Source organism: Leopardus geoffroyi, chromosome C3 (assembly GCF_018350155.1).
Source record: "Leopardus geoffroyi isolate Oge1 chromosome C3, O.geoffroyi_Oge1_pat1.0, whole genome shotgun sequence".
In the NCBI taxonomy this organism is placed as follows: domain Eukaryota; kingdom Metazoa; phylum Chordata; class Mammalia; order Carnivora; family Felidae; genus Leopardus; species Leopardus geoffroyi.
Genome location: NC_059338.1, coordinates 47,256,688 through 47,275,658, shown reverse-complemented (window position 1 = coordinate 47,275,658; position 18,971 = coordinate 47,256,688). Strand labels below are relative to the sequence as shown.

General features: G+C 39.8%; 1 protein-coding gene across 6 annotated transcripts; it reads right to left on the bottom strand.

Annotated features, from left to right (window-relative positions):
* Window positions 1-2: 2 nt before the first annotated feature.
* On the bottom strand, window positions 3-17,929 carry PRG4 (proteoglycan 4). 6 transcript variants are annotated; one of them, XM_045452703.1, is made up of 14 exons: window positions 17,154-17,264; window positions 16,479-16,577; window positions 13,783-13,905; window positions 12,408-12,527; window positions 9,694-9,840; window positions 8,819-8,941; window positions 6,171-7,326; window positions 4,366-5,810; window positions 3,624-3,701; window positions 2,637-2,773; window positions 2,202-2,358; window positions 1,536-1,733; window positions 956-1,081; window positions 3-203 (listed from the first exon to the last, which is right to left on the bottom strand). In XM_045452703.1, the coding sequence occupies exons 2-14, from the start codon at window positions 16,549-16,551 to the stop codon at window positions 106-108; spliced, it is 3,981 nt and encodes a 1,326-aa protein (XP_045308659.1). In that variant the 5' UTR covers window positions 16,552-16,577; window positions 17,154-17,264; the 3' UTR covers window positions 3-105. The 6 variants fall into 6 exon arrangements, with proteins under 6 accessions (XP_045308659.1, XP_045308655.1, XP_045308656.1 ...); XM_045452699.1 differs by having other exon boundaries at window positions 4,366-7,326; window positions 17,154-17,267; XM_045452700.1 differs by lacking the exon at window positions 13,783-13,905 and having other exon boundaries at window positions 4,366-7,326; window positions 17,154-17,267.
* Between the last annotated feature and the right edge of the window lie 1,042 nt (window positions 17,930-18,971).

The window sequence follows — 18,971 nt, the reverse complement described above, 5'->3', positions numbered from 1 at the left end:
GGTATGCTTCTCTCAACATTCTTTATTAATAAAATGTGTTTCAGTGTCAAAATTTTTCATTTTTTTCTTCATTTTAATTAGTTGATTCTTCCTTTGCCCGTGGGTCTAAGGACAGTTGTACCAGACATTGGACAAGGTCCGCCCAGAACGAGTAGTAATGACTCTTGCTGTTCTACTTGGTTCATCGATGTTATAGTATTGATCTAAATAAAAGAGAAATCCTTTTTTAATTAAAAAGAAAACAAAACACCTGAACTGAAAATAGGGGTTTTTTTTATTATTACACTCAAAGACAGTGTTTGTCAATTTAATATCAGAAATGTTTAGATTAATTAATTTGAGTTTACAAAAAGAAAATTGCTTTCCCATACTGACCTTTCACCATCTTTCCATAAAATTAGGTTCATCTCTCCTTTTTCACGGTAAGAATTTGAGAAAAACTAAGTCTAAAAAATTACTCACTTGTTTTATCCTTTAAAAATATTTTTGACATTTATATAGGTAGAATAACTTATATTTCTGAATTTTTCTAAGAAAAGTGCCCCAGGTAATATAATTGAATTAATAAAGTTAGTTTCTCAACTTCTTTGTGATCTTCATGACTGTGTAGTGATGCAAATCAGTAATATTTTGTGGCACAAGACCTCCTATAAATGCCACAGGCAGTAGAAGTAAAATACTGTTTTTAGTAGCAGTTTTACTCAAGTAATATGTTTTATTATACTAGGCTTTAATCTCATGAAGGATAGTACAGAATTGAATTGTAGCACATTCAGTTCAATTGAAAATAAAGTGAAAATCTAAACTTCCTCTTTTTCAGAGCAATTAGAATAAGTATAGTTTAACTTTTCATCTTTAGTCACCATTGAACACTCGTGGTTTTGCTTTAATTATATTATTTCAGAGATTAGAGCACATCTGTAAGAACCTATGAAGATTTTACTTAATAGCTTACCTTTAGAAAAGGCATAATAATCATAGCCATCAGGTTTTCTGGTGTTGGGCAGTGCTATAGCTGAAGTAACCACATTTGGAAATCCTCTCCAGTATAAACTCATTTTAACTTCATTATGGAGGAAACCTGTAGATTTAAAGATATCAGACTGAAAAGCAATGTACTTTAGGAAAGAGCAGCCATTAGGCAGACCTGGGTTTGAATCGCAGTTTGGTGACTTAGTAGCACTACTCTGGGCGAGTTATTTAACTTAAGTGCCTTAGTTTTTGCTCTCTCTGACATGGTATAAATACCTACCTTACAGGACTCTTCTGAGGTTTACAGATTTGTATGTAATGTTCTTGGTAAGAGGTACCTGATAAGTGGTATTAATTACAATGAACAAACCTGAATAAACATTTCTTTACTCACACACACAAAGTATTGATCTGGTCCTCCACTGAGTCAGATTGATGTTTTACATCAATACGCTTTAAATTATTAGAGCTATTTAGTCACTGCATTCAATAAGCTTCATTCTGTAAGAAACTGTATTACATCTATTTCACGTGCAAGAACTTTTAACAGTGAGAAACATTACCTTTGTCTTGATAAGAGACTCTGATGGGTGAATAGCGAATTCTGATGGTGTGTGTTTGAGAAGGTCCTATGGCGCGTTCAAAGCGACGTCTCCTAACCTGTGTTGTTTCTCCATACACTGAATAATTGATAGCAGGCCTTCTACCAGTGCACTTTCTGACAGGTTCCTGTTTATAAATATACTGCTGAATGCCGCCACCTATTATGTATTAGAAAATCACATATAATAATGAAAATTAAGCTTAATGCTCCAAAAAGGTGGAAAAGAGCTTTTACAAGATAGAGGAAATGATCAAGGTCTTTCATAAAGTATGTCCAGACATTAATGACCATTAGTCCAAGGGTATTATAAAATAATTACTGAGTCCTGAAATCCTTCCTGAATGAACAAAACCAACAAATTGTATATTTGTATATTTAACTTTGTTTGAAAGTAAATGATGACACTTACATTAAGGACCTGAACATTCAAATGAAATTGTAATTTGTATGCTGAGAGCTCTAAATACTCTTTCCTGTCCTCAGTTTTTTCATTGAAAATACCTGATTCCAGCCATTAAAGATCTTTTGACAGTAAACCCAGTAATAAATGAAAATATTGAATAAAATTTCCCAGACAAATCAACTCTTAAAAGTTTTGTAATCTTGTCAATTATGTAACACATACCTCTCTTGAAAAAATACACAGATTCAGGTCTTTCCTTGTACTTAGCTATGGAGAGAGCTGCCACTATTTTTCCATTTAGTCCTCCAAATCCTTTTACAATTTGTTTGGGATACCCTGCATCTTTTATGTCATTGGTGAAACGCCAGTACTGAGAATCCTGATAATTCAACAGAGGAAATGATGTTAACAGCTTCGGAATAAAAAGGTTAGGGATTCATTCTTAGACTTAAATATAGGGAGAAAGTTTTAACTTCATTAAGTGAATAAATTAGCCTGTAAAGTTACCAAGTTGTTAACTTTTCAGATTAAATTTTGATGATAGAATAGCTTAATAAAATATGGAGACTCTTCTGAAGTAGAGGTTAAGCTGATTTATGCTGTTACAATAAAGAATAGCTTGTTGCTGATTTCTCTGAAAAAAGATATTTTTCTTACCTTAAAGAAGAAAGTTTTTCCTTCACAGTTGCACCTAGTAAAAACAGTATCAATGGGGGAGGGAATACCCCAAACTTCAGTAATTTTACGAGCTGGAGATGGTGGACTGAATGGACTTAGCATCCAGAAATAATGACCTAAAATTGAAAGTGATCTATCAGCCTACAAGCTGAATGAATCCCAATAAAGAAACCAAAATGAAAAAAATTTAGTTTATCGTAAGAACAGATTGAATAAATAAGCATTACATGACAAGTTTGAGGACTTGTATAGTTAGTATTTGAACAATACCATGAGGACTAGTATAGTTAGTATTTGAACATTTCTGAGAGTAGAGATTTCTCAAGTCTGAAGTTCAAGCCTTTGAAATATTTTAATTTTCCAGTTTCCCTAGAAACTTCTGGCTTTGTGACTTAACAGAAAGTCACTTCTCTCTCCATTTTTTACCTTTTAGAACCAAGGAGTTATAATTCAATGACTGACAAAATCTCTTTAGCCTCTATTGTGCTATTCTATGATTTGTTTCCGGTCAGATTTAATCAAAATATAAGAGGACTGGACCAGCAGAAGGCACAGCAGAGAATTAACAGGAAGTAACTGCTGGTCTGTTACACTCACACACAATGTAGCACTGTAGAAAACATCGCAATCAAGATGTTATTTTCAAGTAAAATACAGCAGGTAATACAAATCCTGATGTCATTTCATTTGATACGAAATCAAACTATGAACTACCTTTTCATTCTAATGGAACGAAAAATCTTAGTAGTATCTCTTCAAGTTCTTTGTTTTGTCTCTCCCAATATGTCCAATTTTGTTAATCTTATATTTTGGTTATTACTCTCAGGTTCTCGTAATACTGTGTGAGGTATGTTCATCAATCAGTTTCCCTCCAGAAAGCTTAACCCAAACTTCCACTTTTCTTTGGTTCTCCCAAATGCCAAGAACAAAATGAAGAGCAGAAAAAGAAATACGTGCATAGCTCACCTCGAAATGCAACTAATGTTCCATTGCGCAAAGCAGTCAGCCCATCTACTGGCTTACCGTTGCATAAATTAGTCTCATCTAAAACAAAAAATTAAGCCAAGATAAAAGAAAATGCGAAAAGTGTTCACATTCTTTTCAAATCCTCCCACAGTGTTGTTTTCCTCTGTTCACCTTTTCCTCAGCCTTTGAAGGGACTAGTGGGAGGTGTGTGTATTTCAAAAATGAAAAAGAAGAGAGATTTCATAATTGTTTTACTTAAAAGTGATCATTATTCAAAAAGTAATATATAAAAATAAGTTACGAATTGGAATAGGCCAGGTTACCCATTATCTACATGTATTAGATAATTATAGGATGTTTGATCCCAACACAAAGTTTGGATTGCCTTTGAGACTTGGTTTGGTTAAGAATAATATTGCAGGTTTTTGCTTTGCGTTACACTCTTTTAAGGATAGACTTCCACTTAAGTATTTTTGACATTCTATACACTGTGCCTGCATATAGACACAGATGCACTAAGTTCCTAGCACACTAGGTTATTACATGATTTTCCAAAGACCAAATAACCTTACTACAGTTACTTCTCTGCTTACCTATGGAGAAGCTGTAAAACTCCACAAGTTAACAAGTTCAGGATTCTAGATAATGTACTTCAATAGAGTGATACTAACTTGGCATTCTGGTCCAAATAAATTTAAGTTAACATTACCAATTTTAAAACAAAGTAACTGATGCTTGTTACCTGAAAGCATGGAGTTGATGGCAATGTCTTGATTGGATCCTCTCACTAAGATATCCGTGCCTGGGATAAATATAGGAGGTAACACAGGGAGCCTGGGGATCACGTGAGGTTTTTCTCCTGCAGCATCTCCATCCTTATTTGGATTTACTTCAACTATTTCTGAGTTAGGTGTTTGGTTGGGGCTGGTGGTAGTTTGGAGAATGGCTTTTGTGGAAGAGGTGGGGTGTAATTTGGGCACTGTCGATGTAGTCATCCTTGGGGGAGTTGGTGTAGTCTTTGGTTTTCTCCCTTTAGGTATCGTGTTTGGCTTTTTGGTAGAAGTGGGCTTTTTTGGTGCTTTGGTTGGCTTTTGGGATTTAGGAGTTGACACTTTAGGATTAGCTCTGTCTTTTGGCGCAGCTGTGGTTTCTTCGGGTTTATTCATAGTCTCTTCAGATGTAGTTGCCTTTTTTGTTGTAGTCATTACTTTGGGTGCAAGAGTTGTGGCTTGAGGAGTATTTTTGGACGATGTGGCTGATGTTACTTGTGTGGTTGTTCTTGTTTTGGAATCAGTGGTCTTTTCTTCTGTCGGAGTTGATGTAGGTACAGCGGCCATAATTCCAGGTGTCATGTGTATGTCTTTTTCTGTTGTTTTGTCTTTAGCTGTTGTAGTGATTTCAGGTGTGGTCACTCCAGGAGCCTTAGTTACAGGTATAACAGGTTCTTTGGGACTGTTTTCAAGAGCCTTTGGTGTGGGTTCTTTGGGAAACTCAGGAGTTGATTCAGCAGGGTTTTTGGGAGTAGTGGGAGGCTCCATGGTGGTTGTGGTAGAGCCCTCTGAGTTGGTTGGAGCAGGTGTCTCAAGAGAAGCTGGAGTGGGCTCCCTGAGAAGTTTGGGGATGGGCTCCTTGGTGGTGGTGGGAGCAGTCTCCTTGGGGACCATGGGTGCAGGCTCCTTGGGAATGCTGGGAGCAGGTTCTTTGGGGGCTGTGGGTGCAGGCTCCTTGGGAGCAGTGGGTGCAGTCTCCTTGGGGGCGGTGGGTGCAGGCTCCTTGGGAATGCTGGGAGCAGGTTCTTTGGGGGCTGTGGGTGCAGGCTCCTTGGGAGCAGTGGGTGCAGTCTCCTTGGGGGCGGTGGGTGCAGGCTCCTTGGGAATGCTGGGAGCAGGTTCTTTGGGGGCTGTGGGTGCAGGCTCCTTGGGAGCAGTGGGTGCAGTCTCCTTGGGGGCGGTGGGTGCAGGCTCCTTGGGAATGCTGGGAGCAGGTTCTTTGGGGGCTGTGGGTGCAGGCTCCTTGGGAGCAGTGGGTGCAGTCTCCTTGGGGGCTGTGGGTTCAGGCTCCTTGGGAGTGGTGGGTGCAGGCGTCTTGGGGGCGGTGGGTGCAGGCTCCTTGGGGGTGGTAGGTGTAGGCTCTGTGGGGGCCATGGGTGCAGGTTCCTTGGTAGTAATAGGAGCAGGCTTGTTGGGGGCCATGGGTGCAGGCTCCTTGGGAATGCTCAGAGCAGGTTCCTTGGGGGCTGTGGGTGCAGGTTCTTTGGGAATGCTGGGAGCAGGTTCCTTGGGGGCTGTGGGTGCAGGCTCCTTGGGAGTGGTGGGTGCAGGCTCCGTGGGGGCCATGGGTGCAAGCTCCTTGGGAATGCTGGGAGCAGGTTCCTTGGGGGCTGTGGATGCAGGCTCCTTGGGAGTGGTGGGTGCAGGCTCCGTGGGGGCCATGGGTGCAAGCTCCTTGGGAATGCTGGGAGCAGGTTCCTTGGGGGCTGTGGGTGCAGGCTCCTTGGGAATGGTGGGTGCAGGCTCCGTGGGGGCCATGGGTGCAGGTTCCTTGGGGGTGGTAGGTGCAGGCTCCTTGGGGGCCGTGGGTGCAGGTTCCTTGGTGGTAGTAGGAGCAGGCTTGTTGGGGGTGGTGGGTGCAGCCTCCTTGGGGGCTGTGGGTGTAGGCTCCTTTGGAGTGGTGAGTGCAGGCTCCGTGGGGGCTGTGGGTGGAGGTTCTTTGGTGGTAGTGGATGCAGGCTCCTTAGGAGTGGTGGGAGCAGACTTCTTGGGGGTGGTGGGTGCAGGCTCCGTGGGGGCCATTGGTGCAGACTCCTTGGTAGGTGTAGGCTCTTTGGTGGTAGGTGCAGGCTTCTTGAGGGTAGTGGGTGCAGGCTCTTTGGTCGTGGGTGCAGACTTCTTGGGGGTGGTGGGTGCAGGCTCTTTGGTCGTGGGTGCAGGCTTCTTGGGGGTAGTGGGTGCAGACTTCTTGGGGGTGGTGGGTGCAGGCTCTTTGGTCGTGGGTGCAGGCTTCTTGGGGGTGGTGGGTGCAGGCTCTTTGGTCGTGGGTGCAGGCTTCTTGGGGGTGGTGGGTGCAGGCTCTTTGGTCGTGGGTGCAGGCTTCTTGGGGGTGGTGGGTGCAGGCTCTTTGGTCGTGGGTGCAGGCTTCTTGGGGGTGGTGGGTGCAGGCTCTTTGGTCGTGGGTGCAGGCTTCTTGGGGGTGGTGGGTGCAGGCTCTTTGGTCGTGGGTGCAGGCTTCTTGGGGGTAGTGGGAACAGGTTTCTTGGTGGTGGTGGGAGCAGGAGATTTGGTTGTAGTTTCAGCTTTTGGTGTAGATGTACTAGGAGCTTTGGATGTGGGTATAAAATCTTTAGCAGGTGTTTTCTCTGCACTTTGTTTCTCTTTAGGTGAAGTAGTCTTCTCTTTTTCTCTATTTGAAGTCTGTTTATTCGTTATAGGAGTGTCTTTAGTTTCAACTGCTGTCTCCTCACTCGTTGTTGAAGATGTCTCTTTGGGTGTATCAGAATTAGGTGGAAGACTGGGTTTTGGATTTGTCGGTTTGACTGTTGTAATCTTGGGAGATGTGGTAACTTTATTGCGTTGGGTGGTAGGAATGTCAGGAGTCGGGGTGAGCTTGACGTCACCATTGTCCAGTCCACTTCCATCTTCATCTACAACTGGTGGTTCAGGGTTAGGTTTCTTTTTAGGAGTTTTTTCCTTCTTGTTTTCTTTTACTAGAAAAAAAATATGCACATTTTTTACTTTTGAATAGTTTTCCATAGTGACCTAAAGAGCTCGTCCTTACCAGCTAGCTGTGTCGATAGCTGATCAAACTGCTTTATCTGTAGGCAAATTGCTAACCTGTAATTCATTAATTTGTTGTAAAATGGGAAATGATTAACTTATCTGAATGGGCTATTTTAGGGAATTGATGAGAAGGGATGAAAAAGCACAAGTAAAAGTCTATACTATTAATGTATAGAAACAAGTGGCAACTTTGAAATTACCAACATGATCAACTACACGAATTCATCTCTTTATATTAATGTTCTTTGCCTCTCACTTCCTCCACTCCTTTTACTTCACACTGTTGAGTGCTGCACTCTTCCTTCTGGAAACCTAGTTCCAACATCTTCAAGATTAACTGTACCAATTGGCCTCGGAAGCCTCTACAACTACACCCCAGGAATCTGTTCCAGTCACTCCAGCGGTCCCTACTAATCTGTTTCCATACACACAGCTGTTAGCTCTTCCCTTTCCTCTGCCCACCTAAACTCAGCAGCCCAGGGGATACAGAGAGGGGATTAGGATGCCATGGCAGTCAAAGACCTTGTTGAACAGGATTTCTCCTAGCAGCTACCCAAAGAGCACATCAAGAGCTCATCCCTGAGAGGAGTTCCATTTAACAAACATGTATTGCACTTGCATTGTATGCAAGACTCTGGATGATTCAAAGACTATTTGGCTATTCTGCCAGAGTAAAGGCTTCAGGGGAAATAACAACCACCCAGGAAATAGAGTTCTTTGAAACTCCAGTATCCAAAATTCAGTATTTCCTGAAGAAAGAGAATGTATTTTAGAATTTCAGGAAATTAAGAAAAAAAAAAATAGAACAAAAGGAATCTTTTTTTAGGAGGTAATAGCCTACTCTGTGGGACAGTCTCTACTACAAAAAAAAAAAAAAAAATCAGCCAGATATGACATAATTTATTAGAAAAATAATAAAAAGGATCTGTAAAACGTGGATAATAATATTGCCTTTCCCAGAGATGTGTACGAGACTTTAATGGATTAACGTTTTAAAACACTTAAAGCAGCATATAAATGTGTGCAAAATAAAATAAGGAAAAATAAAAGGGAAAGCAAAAACCACGAGGAATACAGAGGAAGAAGGAGAAGAAAGAAAAATGATATCAGGTAGACAGGAATGAAAATCAAAAACCATAAATAATCATCTCCGGTGCCATCCTGTGTTTCCAGAGCTGCTGCTATAGCATCTTCTTATCCTTGGTTTTAAGAGTGCTTTCTTAGCTGCTCTGCACTAGTTTCCTATAGGAAGTTCTCATTAGTATCTTCTAAAATAATTTTTACAAATTATTTTTACAAATCTATACATGCCCCAAGTATTGAAATGTCCTCAAACCATTCTACCAACACGCATTGCTTTTAGAGAATTATTTTTAATATGGCATTGATATAGTCTTTGATCTTTATCAATGCTCAAACCTTTGGGTTTCTTCTTTAATTCTTTATTAGCAGCTGAATTTTTGGAAGACTTGACTTTCCGAATAGTTGAAGAGGAAGAGGAAGAGGAGGAAGAAGACTCTTGATTTTCAGAAACAGAATGTTCTATAAATCAAATAAAAAGGTTGATCACACCAACTGCAATTGAAAGCAAAAAACGCCAGTCCAAATACAATGAGAAATGTTGTTGACTGCTCTGCAAATGTCCGTGTTCTGCTTTTTTAATTTATCAGTAATATGATCAACTGCTCTTTAAATTTGTCAGTTAAGGGGCGCCTGGGTGGCGCAGTCGGTTAAGCGTCCGACTTCAGCCAGGTCACGATCTCGCAGTCCGTGAGTTCAAGCCCCGCGTCGGGCTCTGGGCTGATGGCTCAGAGCCTGGAGCCTGTTTCCGATTCTGTGTCTCCCTCTCTCTCTGCCCCTCCCCCGTTCATGCTCTGTCTCTCTCTGTCCCAAAAATAAATAAACGTTGAAAACAAAAAATTTTAATTTGTCAGTTAAAAGCCAGGTAGCTAAGCTTATCACAGATACCAGCAGTATATATTACTTTCTCTCAAATTCCCCATGTCTCACAGAATCTAATTATTCTGCAGAAGATCCGGGCTTTTTTTTCCCAATGAGATTTGTCTTCTGATTACTGTAACCTACACCCATGCTGGGTTCAGTTGTAAGAAAAATAAATATCTGAGGGCTTATAATTTGGCTTAAACTTTGACTTAAAACACACTTCTTTAAAAAGTGTAATAAGCCTTTCATGAGTCATATGATTCCCTTTTTCTATGAAGAGTCTTTTAAAAGTAGTTCACCTACAGCTTAGTCCATCTCAAAACCTTTTATTACATCTGTCATCTTCCTACCTTCTGTTATTTCCTCTGATTCTATAACTTTCTTAGTCTTCTTCTTGTTTGGTGATTTGGGTGAACGTTTGGTTGTTGATTTGATGGTTTGAGATGCTCCTGGAGCTGGAGGTACAGTCTTTGAAGATGGTGATGGGGGATTATGCACTGAGGCCAAGCGAGACAAGTCAGTTAACATCTTGTTGACATTCATCAGCAACTCTTAACTGTGAAAGGCATGGACGCATCTGGCTTCAAGAATAGAGGCTGGTGAAAACCAGTGTAGACAGGCCCTTAGCCTAACACTAATTACCGCAAAGTGATTAATTCTGAGGAGCATTGCTATAAAATATAAACCTGAATTCCAGCCCTAGCCCTGCAAGTCTCTGCCCTTGTGACCTTGGGCAAATGAACTAACCCTTCTTGAATTTTGTTTTCAGATCTGCATATTGAGATATTTATTCTAGATGATTTCTGAAGGTGTTTCTCTGCCTAAAAAATACCTGACTCTAGGGGCACCTGGGTGACTCAGTCAGTTGAGCGTCCGACTCTTGACTTCAGCTCAGGGCATGATCCCAGGGTCATAGGATCGAGCCCTGCATCAGGCTCCACACTAAGCATAGAGCCTGCTTAAGATTCTCCCAATCTTTCTTGCTCTCTCCTAAAACTAAAACAAAACAACAACAACAAAAAAAACCCTAAACTCAACTCCATACCTTATGCCAATCTTCTATGATGGTAAAAATAATTACTGCATGTGAATGACAGGTATTTGTGCTCTCACAAAGAGAAATATAATAAGTACATTTGTCCTGTTTTCATATTCATTCAAATAAAATGATGCCAATCCACCTTTCTTCTTTCTAATTACAAAAGCTGTACATGAATATTTAGTCTTGTAAACAATTCACACCTTCACATTATGCTTTTCTCAAAATGTGTTGCCCTTCCCCAAGTTAAACAACTGTTAATGGTTTGGTGTGTATCTTTGAAACCTTTTCTCACCCGTCCTCCTACCCTTTCTGTGTTTGGAAGAGAAGACAAGGGACGTGTTTTGATCATTAGGAACCAGAAGAAAAGGAAAGGGACTTCTAGAGGATAAGAAAGCGGAGGACAATGAGATGCTCTGGGTAGAGGGAGTTGTGATAAATCCTGCTGCTCTGACTAAACATCCCAGAAACTCCTGCCCGTGCAGTCTCCGTGAGCTGACCACCCCACACCTTCCTCTGTCTTCCCCCAAACAGCTCAGTTCTGCCATGTACTAGCTCATAATCTTGAGCCAAACAACCTCTTGGACTGTTTTCTCACCCACATTTTTTCAGCGCTTGAAATGCTATGATTTTGAAATGTATAGATGCCTACCAGCCATGTCTATAGCAATCCCAAAACAACTAAGAGGTGTGTCATAAGATGGTTCAGTTGTTATTTGTAAAAAATGAAGTATTGAAGCTCTGGGTGGTTCCATTATTTTCACTTGAGACCCTGACTATCTTTGTGAATTCTGTAAATGAAGCATGACCTTCATCAAATTTGTTGTTGTTGAGTCCTACTTAAACCTCAAGTAATCTGACCCAGCACCCGGTAGTATGGTCTTTAGCACGTTCTTTCAATGCTTCATCACTCTCTACCCAACCTTCCTTCCCACTCATCTTCCATCCAAAATAAATTCTTTTTTGTTTCACAGCCAAAACCATTATCAGGGCAATGAATAAATATGTATCCTTTATCATGGGTCCTTCTGAAAGCTGCAGGAACTCCACACTCAGTTTTTGATTATGAGGGTGTTGTCTCCATCATTTTTGGACTGCTTTCCAATGAAAACATTGAACAGTTAAGAAATATCCCTCAACTATGCTGATAAACAGTTTTTTACCCTATTTCCACTGTTCAAAAGAAGCAGGACGTACAGTCTTATTTAAATAGAATAAGATTATGCAAGCAATGCTTATTTTTACTTTTACCTTCACAAATATCATTGTTTCAACAAAGTATAATTTAAGAATAAACATTTGGTAAAGAAAGGAATTCATTATTTAAGTCTTTTTAAACTGTTTTGGAAAATCTGAAGTTTTATTATACTCTCAGATTAGTTCTCCAGGACCTATAACCAGAGAGGAGGATTTTAAAATGGAGCAATATCCCTTTTTATTGACTCTGTCACACACAGGGATTTAGATAGAGATGACCATGGGCTCCAGAGATGAGGAGGGACATACAACAGACGGTTGACAACTTCTCGGTAGGTTTGCCTATAACTTTAGTGTCTTTAATCAAACTCCTAAATTTACTAGTTTAGAGAAGCTGTGTCGTTCTGTCCTTCAATATACACTCAAAAACTCTGAAGCCAAAAGCACAGATAACTCAAAGGACTGCTGACTTTGTGGGGTCAGCACTGTTAGGGTGAAACAAGAAATCCTGGAATGAGCTGGTTACTGCTAATTGCACCTGAAATTGAACCACACCTGAGGAAAAAGTATGTGCACTCAGCCCCTATCCTCTCTATTCCTCAACCAGCGATCTCTGGAGCTTCTGGAGACTGGCAGAACCAGGCAGTGCTGTTGGAAGAGGCTTTCCTTCATCAATTCATCTTGGTGAAGCAAAATTAATATGAAATGGCTTGTGCTAGTAAAATCAAGTCCTTGGGTGGAGTGCATATTGTACATTATCAGCAAAGCTAAGGTAGGTGCATAGATCGGGCTGTACTGAGAGGCGCTGACTGATACCACGATGCTTACCTTTTCCACAAAAATTCTCATAATCGGAACAGCACTTGCCATACTTCTTACATTCCGAGTCGCAGTCGCACTCCCTCCCTCTTGCAAAGGACTCGAAGCAGCGGCCTTTACAGGAAAGCTCTATCCAGAGCAAAACAAAACATAGATTACTGATTATGCAGCCACACCCATGTACTGATAGCCATTTCCCACCTTATAGCTGCCTAGAGTTCCAAAAGTGCATTTCTGAGTCTTTTATTTGAAATTTGGAAAAGACACGGTTTTCTAAGTGGAGAAGTCAGGAAGGAAATATGGTGCCTCAGGGAAGCTTCTCTTGCCTTTCAAGACTCTAAGAGACACCCCAGTGCTGAGTCATTTCACATACGGACAATGGAAAAGTGGGAACCCTTCATATGAAATCCCCCCATCCTCTCCATGTCACACCACTGCTTTGTAATAGATGCTTATTAAGTAAATGTTCAGATCCTACAATATTCCAAAGAGCTGGCATAATATAGATGGGTCACTGTTTAGGCTCAGAAATCATTTATAACGCAGAGACTTTTATTATGATGAACTGGGCAACATGTGGCGTTGAAAGATTTCAGCCTAATCCCGTGGCATGGATTACACTTGCTCATTTTAAAATAAGCCTTGGTTAGAGACACAATAACTTTACCAAAGCCTGTTTGAAATTATCACCTTCAACAACACATAATTGTACAGCAGTATATTTATCAACTTCACATACAAATTCTAAAGTAAACATAACTTTGAACCACTTTTAATGATAATTTTCATAAATTGGATATGAAATGCCCGTGTTAACAAAATGATCTAAAAATGCGTTCAGGTGAAATACCACCCATCATTTAAAATTCCGACCCTTTGGGTTTTAACTGAAATTCCTCATAAGACACTAATGCTTCGTACTTAAAGTGACTTTTTTCAGACAATTTAGAAACATGTTTATATCAAACAGTCAAACAGTAGATAAGATTCTTTTATATCCATGGATTCTTTTGATGAAGCTATGGAAGAACCCCATCACTAAGCAGTTATATCTCTGATTGGTAAGTGAATAGTACTCATTACTATTTACTTGATGACTCCTGAGTCACAGCATTCTCTATTTAAAACAAGATATTTTACTTGGACTAGTCAATAACCTTGTGCACCTGTCAGAGTTCCAGGCTCCCCTCCTCTTCCCTCCCCCAAGAGTCACGAGCTTTGACACCATCCTTAGGTACAGCACGCTGCAACATTTATGCAAGGAAGGGAAAGGCATTTAAGCAAAAAGAAGCGCAGTAGTGTGGAAACAGCACCGGAAGGGGCTGCAAGGGGACTCACAGAACAGTGCTGCTTGGCAGGGGAGACACTAGCTGTCAGGACTTACCCACAGTGCAGACTTTCTTGAAATCAGGGCAGCACTCCATGTAGTGTTGACAGTTATAATCACAGTTGCAGGTGGCATCTCTAGAATACCCTTCCCCACATCTCCCTGCACAGCTTGGTAAATCTAAAATTATACAATACTAGGGTAAACATGGCCAAACCACTTTACAGAAAGGAAGGGGTCTAATGAGGAGGACAAAGCCATTTGGTCAGGGAGAATTTTATCAATTGGAAAAGGTTGGGGATGATGGTTAGCAATGGGTCCAGGTGATCTTTGCCTGATCTCTGATGTGACCTTGATCATGCCACTTCATTCTTCACCAGACTGAGAAGATAAATACACTTTTGAAAATGAGGCAAAGGTAATGGCTTTGCATAAAGAGGGTGATATTCGGGCAGTAGTGGGGTTGGGGAGTTGTGGTACGGAGAGCGGCCACAGCTCAACTGAGGCTGCAGCTAAAATGGTGGCTAGTTGACATTTATTGAGCATCTCTGTATCTCTGTGCTGGACACTCAGTCATATGTTATCTCTAATGTTTATGAAAATGTTACCAGGAGGGTATTAGTAGCCCCTTTTGAGAGATAAGGCAGCTGAAACACAGAGATTTTAATAACTAGCTCAAGAATACCTGGTTAGTTAATGGTTCCAGGATATATGTATTACAGATAAATTGTGTTACCTATAATACCTATAATAAATATGTGTTACCTATAAATTATTCATACTGACCTCTTTCACTCTCCGAAGTGTCCTGATTTGGATAATAAGTTACATGGTCACCTAGAACTTGAACTCTGATATATCTGATTCTAAAGCCAACACTATTCCCACCCAATCACATTGCCTCTCATCCCTCATGTTGAGTTTAAAACAAGCTGATTAGGCCAGCAAAAACTTCCCTAGGCTTCCTCCTCCTTTTACTGGTGAGGATAACCGGTTCTTTAAATGTTGAGGAAGTGAGATGTTTACAACCACAGATACAGAGAAGACAAAATAAATAACTGTTCAAATAGCATCTAGGCATGAATATAAAGGTCAGAGTTATTCTGGGTGAAAAAAAAAAACAACAATATGAACAAAAGCATAGCTATCCTCAAGTATATTTCTGAAAGTCATTTGGAAAACACCTTCCTGAGAGATAAAACCACAGAAATGTAACAATCAAATCCGTCTCTGGAATAGAAATTGGCAGGTGCAATGTCCTAAATCCATAGAGGGACGTTGAAACACACTGAAAAAATCTCAAAATAATGAGTCTGGGAAACTGAAAGTCTTCACATGCAAAGAAAATAGTAGATATTAGGACAACTTCCACAACCTTTTGCGTACATATGTGCACAATACATACAAAAACGCATATATAGTGTATGTATATAAATACATATATTATATATAAAGGAAAAAGAGAATGAGAAATTGAGAAGGCGAGAAAAGCAGACAACACAACATTAAAGTCTATTCTTTCCTAATTAGCAGATTTCTGAATGAGGAAATCAATTATCTTTATAGGAAAAGTTTATTTTCATAGACTAAGTGATTGTCCTACTTTTACCACTGTTAATTTTAAAGATAATTTTACATTCGTTCATTTAAAGGAGAGTAAAACCATTTTGGAGCACAATTGATCTTATTCCAGAGGAAAGGTAGATTAGGAAATGCTCTCAGTGTTGTGAGCCTTGTAATGCTATCGTAAGACAGCAGAGGAGTCTAAAGATAGTGTAGAGGCCATGATTCCTTATTAAACGTTCACATGTGCTTCCATGTGTTTTTCCATCTTATCTTAGTGATTAGGAAACTATGTCCATGTCAGGAGATTATCTCTCATGCTTAGGTTTATGGGAATTTTAACTATTTTCCTGGAAATGCCTATTTTATACATGCAAATTCACCATAACAAGCATGCACCTTGATTTTTCTTCTCTCAGGTTTTGCTTATCAAAGAAAAACAAGGATATGAAAATCCGGTGTTCAGTATTATTGCCATTAATCAACTTTGATCGCATGCTAGAGACATTTGCTAAGGTGATTGCACTGGATATATCTTAACATTCTCTAAATGTCAATGACAAGAACTGTTCATCCAGGACAGTTTTTAGAGTACTGTGAATAGTTCAATATTATAATATAAGATGACATTCACACAAGTAGAGTCCATTCCTGGATGAATAGTTCTTGTAAGAAACAGAGCACTTTCAAGATTAATCCAAGGCCATTTGAAACATTGTCAATGCTCACTGTACCATGGTGCCTAGTTCTACAGATCCTGAAAGAAGCTAGCAATAATTTATTTGATGTAAAATACTCATTAAATTTACTGGAAACATGTGAGCAAAAATTACATGCCATTTAAACGTCATTCTTTTCAGTTCATCTGATGATACTGTATCACAATAGCACAGTTTTATCATGTGTCCGTGGTTTCTTTTTTAGCTTTTGGAGTCACCACAAAAATGAGTACAAAAATTAGTCTATAGAAAAGCTCCAAACTTGAAAGGTTTCATAAGACATGAGAAAAAGTAAGAATTCCAAAATGCTTAGAAATGTTGCATACGCTTTTACATAATTTTAAAACTATACTATACATTAAATTCAAACAAATGTACGTTTTCAGAAATCTGTTTCTTTTGTTGTCATAATAGTCAAAACAGAATGATTAGCAACAGTTGTTAAATAAGTCTTTTTGGTGGTTAAGCTACCTTGAGAAGAAACTTGCTGAATCAAGAAAACAGAAAGCAGCAGCAAGTACATGGGAAGTGTTTTCCACTCCATGTCTGTTTCCAGGTACCGAGACCTCACTGAAAAGAAAAGAAAAGCATCAGAAAACTGCTCTTTAATCTCACCACTAATTTATGCCCATGTGACTTACGGTGTTTCGGTAACTTTTAAAATGCGGTTTAATGATAAAACCATCCCACTCTTGAAACAAGACTTTTAACGATAACGAGCTTTAATTCTACTGTAAATATTTCACCATCTTATGCAGAAGAAATCATGAGTCACCATCTCAATCATGTTATGGTCCATGTTAATACTTTAGAATTCTCCCAAATGAAAAACAGCCCTATCTCAAACTCCATTTAAATTATAGTATATACTTACAGTGCAAGGTTGAAATCCCAGCTTACAGGGAAAAAATAACCAGTTTCAGTAAAATTTAATTTAACAAACACAGGAGTGATCATTCCAACTTTCCCTTAACTCTCCATATAAATTTGTAAGCTTCCAACAGGTGTATTGTGTAGCTGTGATCCTTTTCAAAACTTTCCTACTCCTGTCCTTAAAAACTGTTCTCAAACTTCTTTAATAAAGCATAGCCCTATTGAATTGAAAACACATTTAATTCTATCAAGCGAGTTAACTTTGACACTTACCCGTAAAAGCAATAGTGAGTTTTTCCAATGTTCTGGAAGTCTTATATATCAGTGCAAATATATTGGGATGAACCAATTAGTCCAAAGGTTAGACAGAATCAACAGTGACAACGCTATGAAATCAAACTTTCCTCATTTGTTGGAAGAGGGCCCAGACAACTAGACTTAGGCAACATCTGGAAAACACTTCCATTAAAAAAATGACTACTACAAAATAAATTTAGGATTATTGGCCAGAACACACTTCTAATTTCTGAGTGAAGTGAACAAATTGTTCTGAGATGGTAAATAGCTCTGGCAACTTCTGACTAGTGTATCAAAGCAGCAGCTTCAAAATAGTCAAGTGTGGGTATCACTTCTTCTTTCCCCTCCCCCCCCATCCCAGTTAAGTCCAGCAAAGAGTGATTTTGAAATTTATCTACTGTTAGATTGTGGTCCAACTTTTCATAACTTATGCTATTAAATCAAATGTACATTTCCTTTCTTGAGTGTTTTCATTTTCACCGAGCACAGAAAATAGGCTCTTAATTGCCTCAAGGTGGATGGTCTGCAAGCGTGGATTTTCTAGCTTCCCTTACCATGTAAAAACCTTCTTCAAAACTGTAGCATAACAGACTCTTAAATACAGAGAACAAACTGAGGGTTGGTGGGTGGGGTTGGGGGGGATAGGGGAAAATGGGTGATGGGCATCGAGGAGGGCATTTGTTGGGATGAGCACTGGGTGTGGAATGTAAGCGATGAATCACGGGAATCTACCCCCCAAACCAAGAGCACACTATATACACTGTATGTTAGCTAACTTGACAATAAATTATATTAAAAACAAACAAAACAAAACAAAAAACACCATAGCTATCTCCCTTTGCCCCTTTATTTAAGCACAGCAGCATTTGGGAAAAGGTCTTTTAAATTATTAATTTAGATTCCTTACCACAGAAAATGTGAACTATCATCTTGTAGAGCTAAGTCAGCTCCACTCAAGGTCTTACCTCAGTTTGATATGAAATGTTCCTGTTAAAATCCTATCTAGCTACATAAGGCTGAGCTTGTGTCTTCGTACCTCCCTGAAACTGGCCCAGATTAACCCCAACCACATCAAGAATCATAGTCAACAAATGTACTACCTTTCACTGCAATAATCTGTTCATTTGTCTCCTTCCCAACCACCCCACCCCCTACAATCTCACTCCCACAGACTGCGGTTTCCCGAAGGACAACCAACGCCCGTGCCTTACCTCTGTTGCCAACATGTAGTCCAGGGCTTCACTGAGGTTGTGTGTTTAACACGAGCTCATGGAACCAAACTGTTGTATTCTGCTGTGTGCTAGATACATGTAAACTAGCTGGGGACTGCATTGAAGCATCACAAGATGCCTTTGAGTTAAATATAATCCTCCACATTTTACGAATAAAATGAAGACCACAAAGAAAAATCTGTGACCCATGGAGGATACATAAGGAATAGAAGCCAGAGCCAAGATCTGAACCCGTGTCTCTTCATTTAAATTCCCTCTTGCTTCTACTGTAATCAGCCCCTTTGGATCAACGCCATCACTCAGTACTTAATCATAGCACTAACATTTACTCCTTCATTTGTAGAGGTGGGTTTATGAGATTGTGACCTTTATTAAGACAGGGGTTATAAGATAAGCATCCCTTTGGTTCCCACAATGCTTATTCTGGGCTAAATACATAATATAAAAAGATAATTTAGAGACTATCAGTTCACCTCTAAGTAATCTCCTTCCTCTGGGAATTACCTCTCCATCTGTAGGGATATTTCCCTTTTAGCCACTTTCACACATGTGATCTTGCCAC